Source organism: Desmodus rotundus, chromosome 12, assembly GCF_022682495.2.
Source record: "Desmodus rotundus isolate HL8 chromosome 12, HLdesRot8A.1, whole genome shotgun sequence".
NCBI lineage: Eukaryota > Metazoa > Chordata > Mammalia > Chiroptera > Phyllostomidae > Desmodus > Desmodus rotundus.
In genome coordinates this window covers 21,362,319-21,382,270 of record NC_071398.1, presented here as the reverse complement: position 1 = coordinate 21,382,270, position 19,952 = coordinate 21,362,319, and the positions used below count along the sequence as shown (strand labels likewise).

Sequence of the window (19,952 nt, the reverse complement as noted above, 5' to 3'; positions counted from 1 at the left end):
TTTCAGTGAACGAATAATTGCTGACAGTCAAATCATTTTTCTCTGGAAAAACTTAAAGTCTAGTTTAATTTCCTTTACTTGTTACAATCAATAAACATTTTTCTATTTTTTTCTTTCATTTCTGAATCCATCTAAAAGAAAAAATACATTATAAATACAGCTTCTGTTAACAATTCATAAGAATCACAGCATGTACCAATAGGTTTCCAAAAACACACATACCAGTAAGGAAGGCATACGTCTACACACCTTTTTACTGTTTTGAAAAAAAAAAAAAATCCAGTATGATTTCCTCATTTTAAACTTCTATACAATGTTTCTTAAAATATATTGTGCATTTTAATTCAAAATTGCATTTTACCAAGAAGAAAGAAGGAACAAAGGTTACAAATCGGGAAATGAGAGCCATGGTATATGAGATACCAGTGCGCTTGGACGCCATCAAGCTGTAGCTTCTAGCAGTGCCGGCCACGGGGCAGCACGAGGCTTCACCATCTGTAAGCCTGTCTACATCCCAGCTCCCAACCAGGGTGATGCTGCTACTAAGTAACATAAACATCTGTAAAAGATTCAGGCTGTTAGGATGTTTGTATTCAGCTGTGCATCAAATAAAAACCACCCTCTCTGCATTCAGTCCTTCACTAGCCACCCCCACAAGCCTTTCAGTTAAAAACCGGAGTGTGCCATCTGTCAACACAGGTCCTTCACGAACTGCTATTCCATTCATACTCTCAAGATCTGGTCAGGCATTTCCAGAAACATCCACATGGACACAGTGCTACGGGAGAAGACAGGAGGTTTTGTAGGAGAGTTCAGAAGGAAAAAAAAGATCCTTAACTTCCATATTTCCAAATTATTCGGGTGTGGACACACTACGGAATCCATTTTACTTTAGCAAGCATCTGGAAAGTGTGGTTATAAATAGCAAAGTATCTTTATTATTGAATTGGCTTGTGGAATTCAAAGATAGCTACATGCAAGTATCTTGTTTACATGGCCTCAAAATTCATTATTGTATCAGTTCTATAAGGTTACGGGAATTCTTTAAAGTCCTGGTATAGTACTGAATCAGAAGGTACTGGTTAGTGGGCTATACTGACTTTTTATACATTTTGATAAAGGTGCCCCGGCATCGAAAGTGGGCCCCATCACTGCAAATGAGAAGTGGCTGGAGAGACACACAGTGCATATCTAATCTGTCGTCACCCTTTAAGAAGGAGCAGCCTTTAATCGCTCTGTGGGTTTTGCAGGAAGGGGGCGTGGTTTCAGTCTGTATTTCCAAACACATGCCCTGGCAGTCAGCACAGAGCAAAGCGCGTGCCTGGAGGGGCGTGTATTTTAGAACGGGGAACGGAGCTCTGCTCTTTGAAGTCTCTCTTTTTTCTAACACATAAGACCATGCACCATGGAATACAGTGAAGGGAAATCAAAGAAAAGTTGGTGATAAACTTCAGAAAAACGGTATAAACCTATAAAGCAAATAACATTTGGGGAAAATATTCTCAGAAGTATATTTCATTTCACAGTCGTAAATAAAAATAATATTTTGCAGTGTTAAGAATTGTGTTTTTATATCAACAAATTTCGTTGCAAACATTTCACAATCCTTGGGAAATGGACAATACCCAAGGTCTTAACTACTGCCAGTACCAAACAATAGCAAATTAAATAGAAAATTTTAAAGGCCAGACATCACACAATGAGGACCAATGTACTTTCTGAGCATTTTTACATATGAAGTCTAGAGTCAAAGCTGAATTCTGACATTCAAAACCCAATGCGTTCAAAATCATTATGAATGGCCAAATATAGAAGAAAAGCAATACAAACAAACCAATGACAAGAAAACATCTTTCAAGACTATTGATAAATTGTATTGAATGTAATACAGAGAAAGGCGAAGGGGCTTGTTTAAATGCTTTGGGCCAACGATGCAAACACCAGCCAAACAGGATCGTAGAAGCATTCCCAGGCCTGTGAATAACACCAGGGGACACTAAAGCAAACACAGCATATTGTTTTCAAACTAAGCAAGGCCATTGGAGTCCAGTTGTGTTATTTAACTCGAACAAAGTGATGTGTGACCTGGTTGAGAGACCAGGGCTACAGTTTTAAAAACCGTAGTCATGGAGCCCGTTAAACTTGGTTTCAGCTCATAGCGGCACAGTTGGAAATCAACAGCAACATCTAATTCCTTGTCACAGAGAATGACTGCCATGGGACATGTGTCACTGGGTGCGTCCTCCTGGAGCCACCTGGAGTCTGGAAATGGCAAGGGGGCAGTGCTGCAAAGTCACTGCCCGTACTTCCAATGCAAGAACTTTTTTTTTTTTTTTTTGTCCATTTAGAGCCCCTGGCTATTAAAACACAATGTCGTAATTGTAAGTTAATCATAGCTGCCAATCAGAAGAAGTACTCTTTCTGATTTTCACTGACTGCATTTTGTCTATTGAGCTCACTTTTCAAAACAGCCTCGGCACTGTCTACATTCTCTGACCTTTTTGCCTCATTTCTTTTGTATAACCTTTTCTGCTGATAAATGCGGACAGCGATGGCAGCGATACACAGCAAGATAAAGATCACAACAGCTATCAGACCTAGTGAGAGAAGAGAAAAGAAATACAAAGTCAGAATTTTCGTCTGAACAGAAACTGGGTTGACTTTGTTGTTAATAAGTTACAGTATAATTAATTCTTACTTAAATCAAGCATCCAACTTCATAAACTGGAAATATCAAAATTTCAGGTATTTCTGGATCAAGTGGTATCATAGTATTTTGAGTTTACTTCTCAGTTCTATTAACCTTGAGGGGGTCACCTCCAGTTATTCTGAATGCATATTAATTAGGTTTATTAAGTGCATTTACATTTAACACAGGAAGGTATCTGAGACTATTTGGTCATTTATACTAAAACACAGACAAGTTTTAATTATTCTGAAATTATAGAGCAGTAGTAACATCGCCAAACAATTAAATGTGTTTTTAGACTTTAATACGTAAACATTGTAATGAAGTTGATTTGCAATAATTTGGCACCTGCTGAACAGCAGGAGCAGGTTATATATATGAATAATTCCTGACTAGTGAACTGTATCAATACCCGCATGTAGGTACATTTACATTATTTCCATACGAGGAATACTGTCTTTTTGAAACATTTAATTGTAATTAAAACATTTATATACCATGATTGTGAGCTATGCCAGTGGTCACCAGTCCTGGCACTACATCAGGCCAGTAGTCTTCACACTGTGACCTGGCAGGGCACAGTGCTCCCGGGGACACTTTGAGGGGGCCCACAGGACCAAACTGTTTTTACGACAGTTCCAAGACGGCTCTTTCATTGCACTGCCACATCCACTGGACACGCACAGCAAGGCCGGCCACAACTCCTGCTTCATCAGCATGAACTCCGGCACGGCTACCAAAGGTGAGCGCTCACCGAACCCATAAAGTAGGTTTGCACTGCGAGGCTGTCGCAGGGGGAAAGGGAGCCACATTCACTGAAGAGTGTCTCTGATGAAGCACTAAAGTTACTGACTTTATGACATCTAGACCTTTGGCTATGAGCCTTTTTAACATTTGGGGTGAAGAAATGAAAACCTTTCATAAAGCACTTTTGTTCACCCCAAAGTAGGATGGTCATCTCCAGGAAAAGCGCCGTGTGGACACGCGGGTTGTGAGCTGAACGAGCGGCGCTCTGCTTCACGGAACGCTGCTGTCGTTTGAGAGAAAGACTGACAGACACACTATGGTTGTTTTGACTTGGAAATTTGGCAGATGGATATTTTCTCCAAAGTGAATGAAGTTTCATTTTAGAATGAAGTCTGTCCCTTGAGGAACAACTGGCGATATCTAGGGGCGGGCAAAAGTAGGGCTTGCAGTTGTGAGGACATGAAACGGAGTTTATTCTTGTATTGTTATTTCATATTTTGTATTTTTCTGTGTGAACAACTGTAAACCCACTTTTCCCCACGCCTGTGTACGCTGCCGCGATAAAGTCAAGCTTTCTCATGAAAGACAGAATTTGGGGAACTACTGTCTGTCACCATGAGTTTGAGAGTTTCCCGATACGGTCAGGAGAGTAATTGACTAATTTTGCTTTAATTGTCAGACAAAAATGGGTACAATGAAAACAGCAATGTGGATCAACTCTCCTATTGTAAAACTAGGCGTCTTCCCTCTAATTTAATTAAATGTATACAACTCTAGCGGAGTCCAACCAAGCCAAACGCATAAAGGGTCTCGCCAGTCACAGAGAATCTTCGAGTGCACGGTTTTAGGGGCGGACTCACTGTGGCTAATCGTAATTGCCAAGGCCTAAGCCAACTGCTGTCTAGGTCAGCCTTATCTAAGGAGGAGAGCCGTAAGATAAATCTAATACAAATGCAGTAACCAAATTCTACACTTCAAATCTGAAGAATTTACTAGTGGGCATGGTTATCTTTATTATTAGCCATATTAATAATATTTTAATCAGAATATCCATTTGTTATTATATTTTGCCTCTAGTTTTAGAAAAGCAATAGCTGCTGTAGATATCTCTATTGTCCGGATATAGGCCTCCTGTTTAAGAAAAATATTCCGAACAATGTCAATGTGAAAAACCGACGAAGGTTTTAGAGAGTGGGCTCCTGCAGCTACAAAATAAACGCTGACATCACACTGGCCCAGAGAGGACCTCCAGACGGTCAAATCACGGATGGACGCAGGAGCTAGTCTGCTCAGTGTGTGTGATTTCATCCTTTAATTTGGGGGAGATGTTATGCCAGAATTTGTCATGTCCAAGAAAAACCTTGATTTTTTGTTATGAAAACAAACCAAAAACCATTCTAAATGAAACATGGCCTACTACTGCTCTCCACGGCACGGCCACCTGAAACCCTTGTATGGATGTGTTTTTATGAGGAAATCACGGAGGTTTCTCTTGTCTAAATCTGACCATCCATATTTGTGTAGCCTGGCCACAGAGCCTCACAGTATCTGCGTCACTGGTTTTTAAATGTCTTATTAAATTAATTTGCCATCTTATATTATCCAGTGTTTGGAACTGAAGAAAAAGTCATCTGAAATATAGAACATTGGGGAATTAACCAATTTGGAAAATTTCTTAAGTGGATTAATTATTGTTATACTGTGGGTGCAATTTATGAGTAACTAGACAATGAGTGAAGAATTCTACCATGTGCTCCCAGACGGAAAAATGCACAAGAGGAGGATATTCTGTGATTTTGCAGATAAGCTGCACATGGGCCCTCACGAGGCCTCCCGAGTTTAGATGGTCAGGGCCAGTTGCTCTGCTTCTGAAGTTGAGTCCCTGCGATGGTCAAGAGCAGACACTAGATCCGCAGACCCTGGCCAGTCCCTGAGCTGCAGACTTGCCCTATGGTCCTTCTCTGCACCAGGCATTTGAATCAAGTAAGAATTTCACAGGTGACCTGTAACTTCTTTTCATTCTAAAGTAACACAGAATGACTTATCAACACACCTCTTCTTTACGTTGTAAATCTTGCCAATGATCTTTGCCCAAAGCTACAATATTCTAAAGAGCAAGTATTTCGTTCTAACATTGTTGTGACTATGCAATCTCACTCTGGTTATCTCTCCCTGTACCTCCATCTCCCTATGTCTATACTCGTTAAATGTACAGCAGGCGCCATTACAAGACTGAGACAATTTGTTTGACCAGAAAACCTGTTTTAAAATGTTGAGATTGAAATGAGCTTTTACCATATAATGTAGTACTAATATATTAATGTATTTCTCTTAGAGATGCAGTTATTAACAATTCTTCTAACAGGGTTTTTGGTTTTTGCTTCTTACATGACTAATTGGGGGTTCTATTTCAGGTATCTAATTTATACGCCATGGATCTGATAAAGAGAAAAGCAACAGAAATAGCGAAGGCGGTGTTACAGTCTCACAAAGACCTGACCAGCACTATGCTGTCTAAATGAAATCTAACTCCTTAAAGGAAGTCGGTGTCCAGATGCATAAGGGCGTAACAAATAAAACCAGACAAAGTCCACATAAGTTGCCCAAGTGAATGTGTAATCACATTACCTGGTAATATAATAAGGTTAATTGTTCACTTTTTATGTCCATATCATGTACAGAGTATGGAGAAAAGATGAGCTACTGAACATTTCGATAATCTGATTAGTAACATTCTTAAGATCACTAATCTGGAGAAAAAAGTTTATTTTGCAGATTGGTATGGAATAAATTATGTCTCAGAGAATCTACTGTTTCATTGCCAGAAAGATATACTTTAATATTTTTTGTTTTAAAGTAATTATGAACCATTTTATTCCATTTACCTAATATTTGATACAAATGCATGTAAAAATGTAATATTTATTGACAGTAGCATCCAAACCATGGAAACCATGTCTGTTTTACTGACCATTAAAGCAACATATATGCTTCCAATGTGACTCTCGGGTTGTTCCAACTTTTTACACAAACCCTTGCGAAAGCAATGACATGTCCAAGTAGCCATCAAAAGTGACACTTCTCCAAATACATTCGGAATTACCCAGGAATGTAGATGGCCATTTTCAAGCTAAATTATATTCACTATTACACAGTTTAGCAACTATTCTTTAAGTGTGGTGCTTCCATAAAATTATCAATTATTTATACTGAAAATCTCCAAGGCAGCTGGGCATTTAGGAATGCTCCATAAGACAACTCAGTCCAAACAATAAACCCACCCAATGACCTCCGCATTCAGTGCCCAACGCTCGGGATGCTTCATAAACGGTTTCTCTAATCTAACAATTCACCGTTACTAGTAATGATACTAAGAACCAAAGAAGAGCCCATTCAGGCTTCCCCTTACCTCCGATCACCGCAGAGTCACTTTTGGTAGCATTAGTTAGGGGTTCTTTGTCATCTCTTGTTCCAGAGTGATCTGCAGTTAAAGGTTAAAAAAGGAAAAGAAAAAAAGGAGGGGTGATATAGGCAAGTACAAAGACGAAATTTTGAAAAATTCATAAATGTTTAAAACCAGAACAGAATGTAGGTCAGTGTGGGATCTTTGTTATTTTAAACTTAAGAAATGTCAACTGTAATGTCCCACATGCACAGGAAAGTGAGGGTCCAGAAAAGAAATGGCAACGAGAACTAACTGGAAGTTAAACAGCACCAATGTTAAGACACCATCTCAAGATGGCAGCATAACAGCAACATCAGAGGATTTTAAATCTGACAGACAAGCTGAGTTTGTGACCCGGTAAAGGAAGACCCTTAGGCCACCTGCAAAGGAGTGTGTCCTTTCCCTTGATGTGGCATCGGTGCCAGCCTGGGCCACACAGCTGGACTCCGTCACGTGTCCTGAGACAGTGATGAGGGCTGGGTGGCTGGGCTGCAGTGCGGCCTTCAGAGGGGCCACGTGGCTGAGCTGCACTGCAGAGAGGCAGCCCAGGAAGCCCTGAGCTCCGGCCAGTGCCGTCTCCTGGTCGAGGTCGCTGTGCTCTGCAAACACAAAGAAACAGCAATGGCAGTGGGGCAAGCGCAGACCCAAGGGACACTAACAGAATGCCTGTGCCTGACAGTGCAATAGCTGTGTGTGTGTGTGTCTGTGCGTGCCCAGTGACTAGATTCCTGCTTCTTTTGTCTTTATTTAAGAAGTCAGATCCATTGAGTCTTTCCACAACTGGTGAGACTTTTCAGGTTAACGAAAGCAAGATTTTAAATATGGCTAATGTAATATAATGTGACAACTCTCTGGAAATGAGTAAAGCCTGCACGAGAAAAGGGCAGGTTATGAACAGAGGCGGGTTCATGCTGATGGTCTCGTGAAGTAGAGGCCATACACCCAGATTTTGGGGACTCCCCCTCGTTACTCAGGTGCTGCAGTGAAAACTTCCCTATCGCACTGTCTTCCCCCCTGTTTGGAGTCTGCCTATCACTCAGACAGAAGCATCGGTGAGCCCCCTATAGTAATACATACCCCCCTCAGTTCAGTGAGAGTTGAGTTACTTGGGGACTATTTTGGAACACAGATTGGCTTAAATGCCAGAATATTACTTCATAGTTTTACCTTGAAGAATATATTTATGTTTTACACCTGAAGAGCATGAAATCTAGACGAGTGGAATTAATTGTAGAGTTTTAGAATTCAAAGGTTAGCAGACCCCAGTGCATCCACCCACCCAGTACAATCATACAGTAACATGACTGCTCTCCCCTGCACTGCGCAGGTGCAGACACAGACCGTATTTGCATTTTGGTCTCTCTTGTTAAAAGTAACATAACAGAAATTAAGTACTTATTGAGTGCTTCTGTGTTAGGCGCTGTTCTAAGCGACTGTGTGTAAACCTTACAGTGGCCATGAGTGTCTGAGGCCAGTCATACGGAAGGGACACTCGGGCTCTGACCTTTAGGGGTCTCCCTGAGATTAGACAGCTGGCGTTATGACTGGACCCCAGGCCTGTTGGACCTCCAAGCACAAGCTACTTTTACTTATGAAACACTCTCTGATTGACAGGTTCTTTCCTTTGCTCTGCTCACATCTTGTGCAGTGCCTTTTATTTATTTTATTGTTATTAATGTTTGGCTTGAGAGCAGCTACTCTTGAAGTAACCTTGGGCAACTCAGCCCTGACTGAACCTGTCTTGTCATATCAAGGTTTCTGAAGGCCACTTCCTTTTTCTCCATTTCCATTCACAGTTTATACCTAATGATAAAAACACGATGAACTGCATAGCATCATGAGTATCATTCACTGTAAAAGAAATGGGAAAATGAGAGAGATGACATCACTTTCCTGTTGTGGTGGCGGAGATGGTGCTCAACCCCAGTCACCCCACCTCCAGAGACCGAGTCCGTGCCAGAGGGCCAGCCCGCCTCACGGCTCGGGGAGACGGCCCCTCTGCGCCTCACAGCCTAGACTATAAGCTCCCTGATCGTGCAAGGGGCCCTCAACACCCAGCACCGAGTTCTGACTCAGGAGGCATTTCATCAGTGTGTAAAACCCAAAGAACTTAGTCCCACCACTCATTTGAACAGATACACTCTCAAACACACATGTTTTTAGAAAGACCGCATTCTTGCCTTGGAGTGTTTTTTGTTTTTTTTTTTACTTTAACAAGAAATGAAAAGGAAGTATTTTAATAGCATCATAACCAAAACAGTGTTTTTCCCATTTCTTCTACAAGGTTAAAATCTTGAATAATAGACTTTTTTTTTTTTTAAATCTTACCTTATGAACCAAAAAAAAAAACAAACCAAACAACAAAAACCCAAAGTAAATAGATTAGATAAGATTCATTTCTCTAATAAAAATATGATACGAGGTGACTTTTAAACACTATGCCTTCAAACTGAAAACATTTTACCTATTATAAATTACTGTATAAAAATGTTATACTATAAAAGTTAAAATGGACAGTTAGTCAATGAATATTTATTGTTTGAGAGCTAAAGGCATGGAGAACAAATTCGCTGCAATTCCAGCATCTTGCACTCCAGCGGGGGAGACAGAAAATAAACATAGAAAAAAGGAACTAATGAAAATTTTGAAGCGTGGTAATGCTATCAAGAAATAAATTAGAAAGCGTGATGGGATGTATCTGACACAGAACCTCATCTTGATAAATTAGGCAATTCTGTTGTGCCTACTTTGTGAGTCTTTTCACAGTCCTGTTCTCTTAGCAGTCTGCGGCTACTATCCGGCAGCTCCTGGCTCTTTAACTTGTGTTTTGTTTTTTGTTTTTTCAAAATTTGCAAGATTCCCTGTGATTTAGAAACATTTATCAGGTTGTTCCTAGGTGTGCATCTTCCCTCACCTATTCGGCGTAGGTCTTGGCGGGCCCTTCTAATCTGCAGACACAAGGTTTGCCTCTAGCCTGGAAGATTTCATGATTGTGACAACTACCATGGTTTCACCCTGCCCTTCCGTCTTTCTGGCTGCGGATTATTCACACTGTGGCTGCTCTGCATAATCTCCAAGTCTTTTACTTTGCCTCCTGTTTTCTTTTAGGACTTATTTTTAATGGGTCTGGTGTTTCATTAACTTTATCTTCCAGGTGATAAAGTCAATCATCAATAAAGATTCATTCATTCCTGCTGAGTTCTCGAGTCTGGAAAAATCAAGAAATAAAACTTTTTAGTTCCTCAAGGTTTTTTTGTTGCTTTACTAGAATTTCCTTCAAACTCTTACTAAGTCTCATTCGGAATGCCATCTGTCTCCTTGAGTAGCTACTCATTTGATAGGGAATGATTCTGGTTACTTTGGTTTTTCTCCCATTCTATAGCTGAATCTTCTTAAGTATGTATTGTTTTTCTCACATGCTAGTTGACTCTCAGTCGCTGACTTCCTTAGGTGGCTGATGTGCAGAGAAGGCAGACAAGGTAGCTGTCCACGTCAGAGAAACTGCAGGACAAAGAAGCCACCCAATCCCAGAACAGAGAGAAATTGGTCCAAACTTTAAGTCATCCTCAGTAGAATTCAGGAAGTCCTCAAATTTCAGATCATTCCTTTTCTGACGAAGAGGAAAAATGGGCACACTGATGTTCTCAGTGCTGACTTTTCCCCAGTGGAAGCCAGACATCTATGCAAACCAAGCATTTCCAGTGGGAGGTGGGAATCCACACAAGTCAGGATCTCTCCCCCTCCGTCAAGGCATGTAGGCTGACCCCAGACTCCCCTACAACAAGAAGGCAGGGAGTCAGCGCCCCAACACCTTCTCACTGGCAACCTCCAGGCTCTCTGCTGCCTGCTGGGCTGGCCCAGTGGCTCTTTGCTTTGGAAGGGTCAGCGGGATGGAATTAGAATTAAGAGTGCAGGGAAACTACAGGGCCTCTGCAGCCATCTCCTTAGAATTAAGTCCAAACAAAATTAGCAGCTATATCGAATTGCTCATAGCAAAGTTGGCCTTAGAAACACATAGCATCAGATAGATGCTCTGACAACTGTGCTCAAACAGCCAGTGAGCAAAAATAGGAATCTTCCCGGTCACATGAGTCCTGAAATGCCAACATCGCATAAACATTCAAACAGGGAAGGGGGAAGAGTTGAGGATGAGTGTCTCCTGCTTTGTACACAAATCCTGATACAACAATTACGTTTTGGATGTTTCCAGTTATAAAAATACTTATCTTAGTCAGAGTTTTGGGTAGTCTTGCCTATTAAAAAATTAGCCTCAATTGTATTTTCCAACAAAGGGAATAACTTCTGCTTTATTAAAGAAGAAATCTTTTACCAAAAGGTCTACAAAAAAAATAGAGTACTAAATAATTAAAATCTGTATGAAGGAAGTGCCTTTTTATTCCTGCTTCTGGAAAGGGTATACGAAGTAGGTGGAAGAACAATTACAAGGAATGAGTCATGAAATTTCTTGTGGTTCTCATAACCCCAAGAAACCAAAAACCAACAACAAAACCAAGAGAAACAAACAGACAAAAAAGACAAAATAAAACAAAATTAAATGAAACTCAGAAGGCAAATCGAAGCAGTTTGGTCCTATCTATGAAAAGGAGCCATCTTTTCAAAGGGTCTCAGTATCTCTCACCCACACGGATGGAGAGACACAAGGCCTGCCAGAACAGGGCGACGTGACTTAAAGGAGAAGCAGGGCTGAACCCCACAGGACGTTCCCCACTACACGCAATTACAACACGGACACAACGACAACAGCGAACCACAGTGGGGACGTCCATGGCACGGCAAGCAGCAAGTTCAATGTGGATAAAGGAGCGACGTTTCACGAAAGGTATTTACTTGCCAGCCAAACCTGCGGCTCTGAGATCTGACCTTGAAAGATCAGATTAACATAAAAGCTATTTGTTCAGAGGTTTAGATAATTATTTAGGTATTTCAAGATCTCAGGTAACCTGCACTTCTCTTGCGAGCATAACCTGTCTCGCCTTGTCATAAGACAAGACTTTTACAAAATCAGTGTCCTGAAGTCATCTAATTAAACTTTCTTACGGCTTCCTTTGGCTTTGAAGCAGGTTTTACGTGAAATATGTCTGAGACTGAAGTTTGTTCTTAAAGCTCTTCTGAGAAGATGAAGTAGACATCCTCTTCCCTCTGACCACACACTTTATTTACATCTGGCCTAAGTCTCCACTGCAGAAACCTGAGTTACTTCCTGGCTCTGCAGCCTCAGAAGAGATAAATGACCCCTATGGGTCATTGCCTCTAAATAGACCAATGCCACTGCTCAGAATGAGTAAAAGCCATCTTCAGGCTTTTAGAAAACTCTAAACTCTAAACTCTAACATAAAACATAATCCGTGAACAGAATTCATAACTTAATTTTACAATGAGTTTTAGGTATAAAGAGAAAATGTAGCGCGGCCTACAAATTATGGGAGAACACGAGCCGAGGTGCTTTGGTGCAGCCGGTTCTCCCCACCCCCCCATGACGCATCAGCAGAGTTTCGGTGCTGGTGCTCTTGCGCCATTACCTATCTGGCATGCACAGTCGTTGTGAACTAAACTCCACCTTCGAACAGTGACTTTTCAGTCATTTCCCAATAGGTTAAATTATATCATTATTCAAAATACGGGCACATCTTCCATGAGAGGTTTTATGCAATTTCAAGATCATGTGATGATCTTGAGATTTTTTTCCATGTGGCAGAACCAATCCAATAAAAGCTTAAAGATTAGCAACACAACTTCATACCTTCAAATTTCCTTTGATTAATTACATCTTAGAGAGAGATCTTTTTCTGTCATTTTTGAGTAAATAGCTCTTAAAGGAGCTGATTGAGGAACCATTAACTTTGGCGCTGGTGCTTAATACAGTCTGAACAACGCACTTAACAAGGAAATGACATGGGGCTGCCTGCATTCTCAGAAGGAGAACCACAAAGAAAGGAATTGCTTTTTCTTTGTCCCCCAGTACTCACTTCCACAGTGAACATGAACTGTAGGAACAATTTCTCACTCCAATCATCAGTAATGAGCGTGACTAGCAGATATCAAGCAGGAAGAGTAATTTTTATGTAACAATATCAAATTGTACTATGATGACATGAAAATCATCTCTAACCCTTTATTACAATTAGCAGACAACACGAGCAGAATTCAATTTGCCGTTCTTATTCTGACATGCCCTACATACAGCTCATTCGACTGGCCTGTCCAGTGTCTCTTGGCTGTGGCTGTGCCTCTCTCCACCCCTGGGGGCCTGAATCCACACCCCTGCCAATTCCTTCTGCTCGCTCTCGTTCTCTCTCTCTATCTCTCCTCTCTCATCAATGCCTGTTCTTTAATAAATTTACTCACACAATAGTGTAAAGCCTGATCGTGCCTTTTTTTTACTTAATCCTGGTGCAGATACATTTTAAAGCATATTAGTAATTTAAAAAAATAAACAATCACTTTCTCTATTTATTTTAGAGATTATTCCAGTTTTATCATCATATGAAGGTTTCTAGATTTGGCAGCTGATAAATACATAATCTGGGGTTTGTGATGTTGCTTTTATCATCTGGTGTTTTTTGAAGTGTAAGGAAAGCTCTGTGTTTTACTACATTTGTGGCGGGGGTGAAGTCATTGTCTGAGGGGCGCATGGGGCCCCCCCTCCCCCCGCCCAGGGCACATGCTTGTGACGATGCGCGACTCTGACAGAACCCCACCGTCTGCCTTATCGTTCGCTCTACAGTTAAAATCAGATAACACGCTTCCGCATCATGAACGGTCTTTGGATTGGGGGCATGACACTTCTGACCTGTGCTTACATATCATGATGAGGACAAATGTTTGTGGGCGTCTGGGCCTGGCCAGTTCAGAATCATACAGCTGACTCTCCGAAAATGACTGGAGCCAGGATGAAGTCACACCATGCACTGAAGAAGTCTACATTTAATTGTTAAAATACTCAAAAATCAACTTGATGAACATCTTTGATTTTAAGTAGTTTCTTGCAAGATTGAAGTCACACTATGTATTGAAGACACTCTATGACACTTTAAATGTTAAAATACTAAAAAAAAAAAACCTGCTGAATAAAAAAATATATATATTTTCAATAGCCTTCTTACTTCTCTTGTTCTAAATTGTACTTCTCCGTTAAAACTTGCTTTAAAGTAACCATCTATGATCTTCGGAGGCTTGGCACAGTACATTTACAAAATCACAGTGCCCTGAGGCTGGCTGGGTCACCTTTTCCCCCCACCTCCGGGCTTTGCAGCAGGTTCACAGAAAGGGTTTCTGACACATTGGAGAGTGGTCTCAGAGCTCCTCAGTGCAGACTGAGAGGGTGTCCTTCCCCTGTTGACGACACACTTTGTGTACGTCTGGCCTAAGTCTCCACCGCGGCATCTGAGTGGACTGCCTGGCTCCATGGCCCTGGGATAGCACAGCAATCACGATCCGTTACCACAGGAAGGCTACTGCTCGGAGTGAGGAAGAGTGGCCGCCAGCTTTCACTTAAAATAAATCAGAAAACTATCCTAACATAGAAAAGTATCTGGATACAAAATTCAGAGCTTAATTTTACAGCGAATCACAAATACGAAGCAAATTTAGTGTCTCTACTCATGACAGGAGGACCTGGCTGGCTAAATAAACCCTTGACGTTTCTCCACCATGGCTCCCGACTTAGTACATCTTACTGCCAACGTTAGCGAGTCCTGAAGTATTTTAAGTGCGATAGGGATTTTTAGAGATGGTTTCCATGTCAACATAGTACAGTTTGATATTGGTTCTTAAAATTTACCCTTCTTTCTCAGTGTCTGCCACTAATGTTAACATGGATAGTAACCCAAAACCCTGGAGTTCGTCCTCGATTTAAGAAATGAGCCCCGAGAAAGTCAGGGTGGGAAGGCATGTCCTTTGTTTCTGGGTTTCCATCAGAAACGGCAGCGGGTAGCCACATCCCGGAGTCTTTGGTTGAAACTGGAGGTGAATTACAACTCCAAAAAAAGCAAACGGCTAATGTGTACATTCTGCTCCCTTAAAAGAAATATTCAGAAATTATAAAGGGTATGAGTATTTTAATTTATTTTAATTTGGAGGCTGATTTGGGACTATTTTATCTAAAGCAACAGAGGGCACATTATACTCAGTTAGGCACAGAGCAATGTGGCCTAATTGTTGGGTGTGCCCGCTGACCACAGGCTCTGTGAGGGCAGGTGCAATGTCCACCACGCTGAGTGACACTCTCTGCGCTACACAACAGGTCAATCACAAACTTTGTGCTAAAGGAATCCTCGAGCCAAATGGGTTTACAAAAATGAAAAGCATATTTGATAAGCAGGGGTCCGTGAGAATGGGCCTTGCAGACTCCCAACTCGAGGAGAGTAGCTGACCAAGAGCCCCGGCTGCCAGGCTGTGAAATGCACCGCCACGCTTGAGCCAAGGCCGTGCTTCCCAAGGGTTGCTCCCCGCCAGTGCCTGGTCACAGCAGGGACTCTAAGGCAGGAACACTGGGGACTCCCCCAATGGCTGGCTGACTCAAGGGATCCCCAAAGGGTGCACGACCTCTCTAAGACTGCGAAGAAGTCCAGGACACTTCTGTCTAGCTCTCCCTCCCCCTCCTTCATTTAGAGGCAGAAGCCCACGCCGTGCGGATGCAGTGCGGTCTGGGCCAGCTCCCTCCCCCTTTTCTTTCTCACTAGCACTCCCTTAATAAAATCCTCACGTGGTTAATTTTGTCATGTCAGCTGCTTCCTGGAGGACCTGGACTAATGTAATAAGAAACTTCAAATTTAATAGCTCCATTTTAGCATCTATTTTACTATAAATTAATATACTACATTAAAATATAATAATATACTACATAGCATTTTATTGTAATGTCATATACCACACTAAATTTGACCATAAATTATTAGTCGCCTTTGAATTACAAATGAGTTGAACTCAGCATTAGTCCTCGGTCAAGATCCACACCTTAGCCACATGTCAAGTGAATTCTTCCTACACTTTTAGGAGAATGAGTAGCAGTCATTGCTCCATTGGGGCTTTAATCTCATTTTTCAGCATGAGCAATATGCATTTGAAATAATACGCTATTCTTGAATAAAAACATTAATATCTTTAATTCCATACTAATCTCCTCTATTCACTTACAGAAAGGGAAATAAATATTCATACAGTGGTGTTGTTATTCTCCTGCTTGGTTGATATGATCCTTCTAGTAGAATGCAGATCAGAGGCCCAATCCTTTTACAACAGATCTAACACAGTTCTACTCACAGAAGAGAGTTTCATCGGTAGCTCTGGCATTAAATTTGAAGATGTTATTTCTTCAAAAATACAATTTTAGCAACGTTATGAATAATTGCTAGAATTTTCTATCTTGTATTTTACATTTTTATATGATGCCTCCTCTTAGATCCTGCTACACTGAGGAAGTCTTGGGCTGAGGATTTGTTATATTTATTTGATTTTTTTATCACTATAGTTGAGTTTATATCACTTGCGCTATGAAACGCACTTGGAATATTTCAGTTAAGCTCCCAAATGTCAACAGTACCCTGCGCGCATTCTGCACGGCCACTGTGGCCCGCTGGAAGAACACTGCGACTCAGGACACCTCCTTTGTTCGCAGAATGATAGCACACAGTTTGGGTGTGCATCATAGAAGGCCTATAAATATTTATAAACTCAACTATTAACCTTCTCAAGGGCCAATATTTGGATCCCTCACCCATGTGTTTAATCAAACATTCTCAAGATTGTGAGATTATGTACAAGGAATGTAAGGGGTGATTAAGCAAGGTACAAATCATTGAAAAGGTCAGGAAAATTTAAACCAATTTACTATCTTGGACAAAATAGTCAGGTTGCCTGTTATTCCAACCTTTATTATCCGATATTTCTGAGGTGTGAGAACCGTATCGTGTTTCGTTATGCAGGAGTGGCATTACAGAGGGGACACCGGCTCACCCTGCAGGGAGTCCCTACTCACGATGACAGGTGCCTCTGAGGAAGTGCAGTTGCTGCCTTATCACTCACTTCATAATTAAAATAAGGCAAGAGATTTCTTTTGGCATGACGAATTTGCACGTGGTGTTTGCACATGTGTGCGTGTGTATGTGTTTGGAATATGACTCTTCTAATCCATGTTCAAGCACCATAATCAGAGGAGAGATTGTTTCTTTTACTCACCTAAAATCCTGCCCAGTACAAGAGATTTGATGGCACTGAATTCTGTACCTGACGACAGGTGGACTTGTCTCCTTGCATTCTCATCAATCTACAAAATTGTTTCATGAGATGCAAAAATCCAGATGACGTCATTTTATTGAGGACAGGAAGCAAAGGAAGACAAACAAATATATAAAATAGGCAACTGTTAGTATAACCCCAAAGACTTAGGAAAAAATTCAAAGAGTTATTAACCATTTATAAAGTTGAATATTATTTTCTAAACCATTTCTATACTACCCTCAGATACTACTGCACCCCACCTTCTATATCCCCAATCACTTTACTTTTCTCCACTATAAAAGAAAAATAAAATTGGAGGAGCCAACATTGTTTTTTCACTTGAGTTATTTAGCTAAGAAATTTTCCTTTACCAGAGGGCTGAAACATTCGTGCTTTTCTTCAAAAGCTGGTAGAGTAAGAAATTCCCCTTTCTCTGCTGCGGTTCTCACTTTTTCTATACTATTCGGACACGGTAATAACTAATTTCTGTGCTAGAATTATGGCTGCGTTTAGACCCCTCGGAGTAAAGTGGTTTCATCAGGGCAGTAGCGGTCCTGCCAGCGGTGGGCTACGATAAACGAGATAGCGTTTCCCTCCTGTGCGGTAAAACACGGGAAATTTGTACATTTAAGTATCAAATATTAATAATATCTTGGACAGAATCTCATCCCCTAAAAAGCTCTGACCGCGTTTGATGGTCTGGGTATGATCTCCACAAAGCAGCACTGAAAGGCTGTCCTTGTTGACTCCGTTCATTGTCCCATTTCTGCGGGGGGTCCTAATCAGAGCCGTCTCCGCTCCCAGGTGTACTGTGTTACCTCTACAAAGACCACTCCTCCTTCTCTGTTCATCTTGATGTGGTGAAGCTGCCCATCAGCCATGTTTTTGAAATCAAAGGTAACAACATCAGGTTCTTGGTATCTGTTTAGCTTGTACCTGATCTGCAAACTTCCTAAAGTAGAGGGGGAAATCATGTTTTTAGTTAAAGTTGGATTTTAAGAATTACAGATAAAAATTAAGAGTACCTTTTTTGATATTTAGTAATTTCTGGGGAAAAGTCACAATAGTTAGTTTGGGTGTTTTCTTTCATCATAACTTCTAGAAGTTGCTTTCTGTGAGAAATTATACTATTTTCAAAATCAAGACCAAGCCTGTTGCCAATAAGCAGTCTTTTTCCTGAAAATCTTTAATTTTCCCCTAGAAATCAATATGCAATTAAGGAAACACAAACCTCTGTACCAGCTTCTCACTTAAAAAAAAAAGACTTGGTATATTATAAAATGCCAAACTACTGTGTAATGTTGTAACAGCTCTATTTCTATAATCTCATCTGATTAAAAAATATATCTACCACTCCTGAAATGTGATTAATAAAATTATTACAAGTACATGTAGCTTACTAAGGATGAGAAATATTTGGTCAAGTGGTAATGATCATAAACTTTGGAATAAAATTAGGGTAAAAGGAATGGTTGTAAGCCAAACTTACTGTTAGAACTAATAGTACTCAATTGCCTGTAAAGATGTCAATTAATTCATAGAACATCTCCCAATTGATCAAAGAAAATGTCCTAACATAGAAACTTTAAGCTCAAAATGTATACAGTGAGGGTAAATATGCTTATTGAACAACACTATTTCCCTTTGGCATTCGGTGCCCTTGGTTCACATTGGACTTGGCTGAAATGACAAATTCACACATTTTTAAATGTGTTTATTTTTTTCATGTAGAGAATATACTTATAAAATTGTTATCTTTAATCAGGATAGCGTGGAGAGAAAAAAAGCAGTGGACAGTCCCCCGTGACGAGGTTTCTAGGGTGCACACACGTCCTAATGCGTGCGCCCCCGCCCGGCCGCAGTGTGCCAGCGTTTCCCATCGCTGTTTTACTGCCCACAACGAGGATCAGCAGGCTGTTCTGCGGACACTTCCTTATACATAACGCTAGTTTCACCATTCCTTCAGCATTTTGTACTCTGATCTGAAGCACGTATTTGTTATGTACAGAGCAAATACTCTTACTTCTTGAACCACAAAACTGATACTGATATTTATATGGAATAGTAAAGAGCTTCTAGCCATAATAAAATATAATGATATTTTATATAAATAAATTAAAATGTATATGGGATATGTATAATTATCAAAAATGCAAAGAAATAAAGATACCTTAGTTACTTTAATCCTTTTAGCTTAAATTTAGAGCATAGTACTGAAAAAACACAACTGAATACCCCAAACAGGCACACTTTCTCTTCCTGTTTGTAGTCTGAGAAGCAAGAACGGAATGACCCATAGTATGACTGATGTAATGCTCTAACTCAATTTTCTCTCTCTCATCTGAAAAGCACTCACCATTTTTGGCAATGATAACTGAAAGATATTCTTTATAAAAGGAGCTCACATAAAGCAGTAAGCTTGGTGTCCGTGTTGTTCGGAAGCTAAATGTGATCATTTCTCGGCTCAGCTTCATATCGCCATGAAATGAAGCAGCGTGGGAGCTGGAATTTTTACTTAAGGAATAATTTTCTTGAAAATTGTAAATCACGGATGAGCCAGACCCAAAATATGCAGCAATCTCTGAAATGATATATACACATTTTACATTAAAAAAACAACTAAGTCCAGGGATCTTGTTTCAGTTATTAACTGATACGTTTAATTAAAAATAACAAATTATATAAATATAACAAATACCCTCAAACTAGAATTAAATAACACTGTAAATTAACAGAGCTTTCACCATGGTCATTGAAATGGCTCTATGTGAGAATTATATATAATTACTTCACTAATTAATCTTATAATTGAAAGCTTACTGCTCTGCTGAG

At 40.4% G+C, this 19,952-nt stretch overlaps 1 protein-coding gene across 1 annotated transcript in view; it reads right to left on the bottom strand.

Annotated features, from left to right (window-relative positions):
* Positions 1 to 206: 206 nt before the first annotated feature.
* The window catches only part of CNTNAP4 (contactin associated protein family member 4), a 236,478-nt gene continuing 216,732 nt past the window's right edge, over positions 207 to 19,952 (bottom strand). The window contains exons 19-24 of the mRNA XM_024555910.4: positions 19,477 to 19,701; positions 17,939 to 18,072; positions 17,079 to 17,166; positions 7,262 to 7,480; positions 6,846 to 6,917; positions 207 to 2,597 (exon numbers count right to left, since the gene is read on the bottom strand). Of these exons, the coding sequence (XP_024411678.2) occupies positions 2,404 to 2,597; positions 6,846 to 6,917; positions 7,262 to 7,480; positions 17,079 to 17,166; positions 17,939 to 18,072; positions 19,477 to 19,701 (932 nt within the window). The 3' untranslated portion in view covers positions 207 to 2,403. The remainder of the gene's footprint in view (positions 2,598 to 6,845; positions 6,918 to 7,261; positions 7,481 to 17,078; positions 17,167 to 17,938; positions 18,073 to 19,476; positions 19,702 to 19,952) is intronic.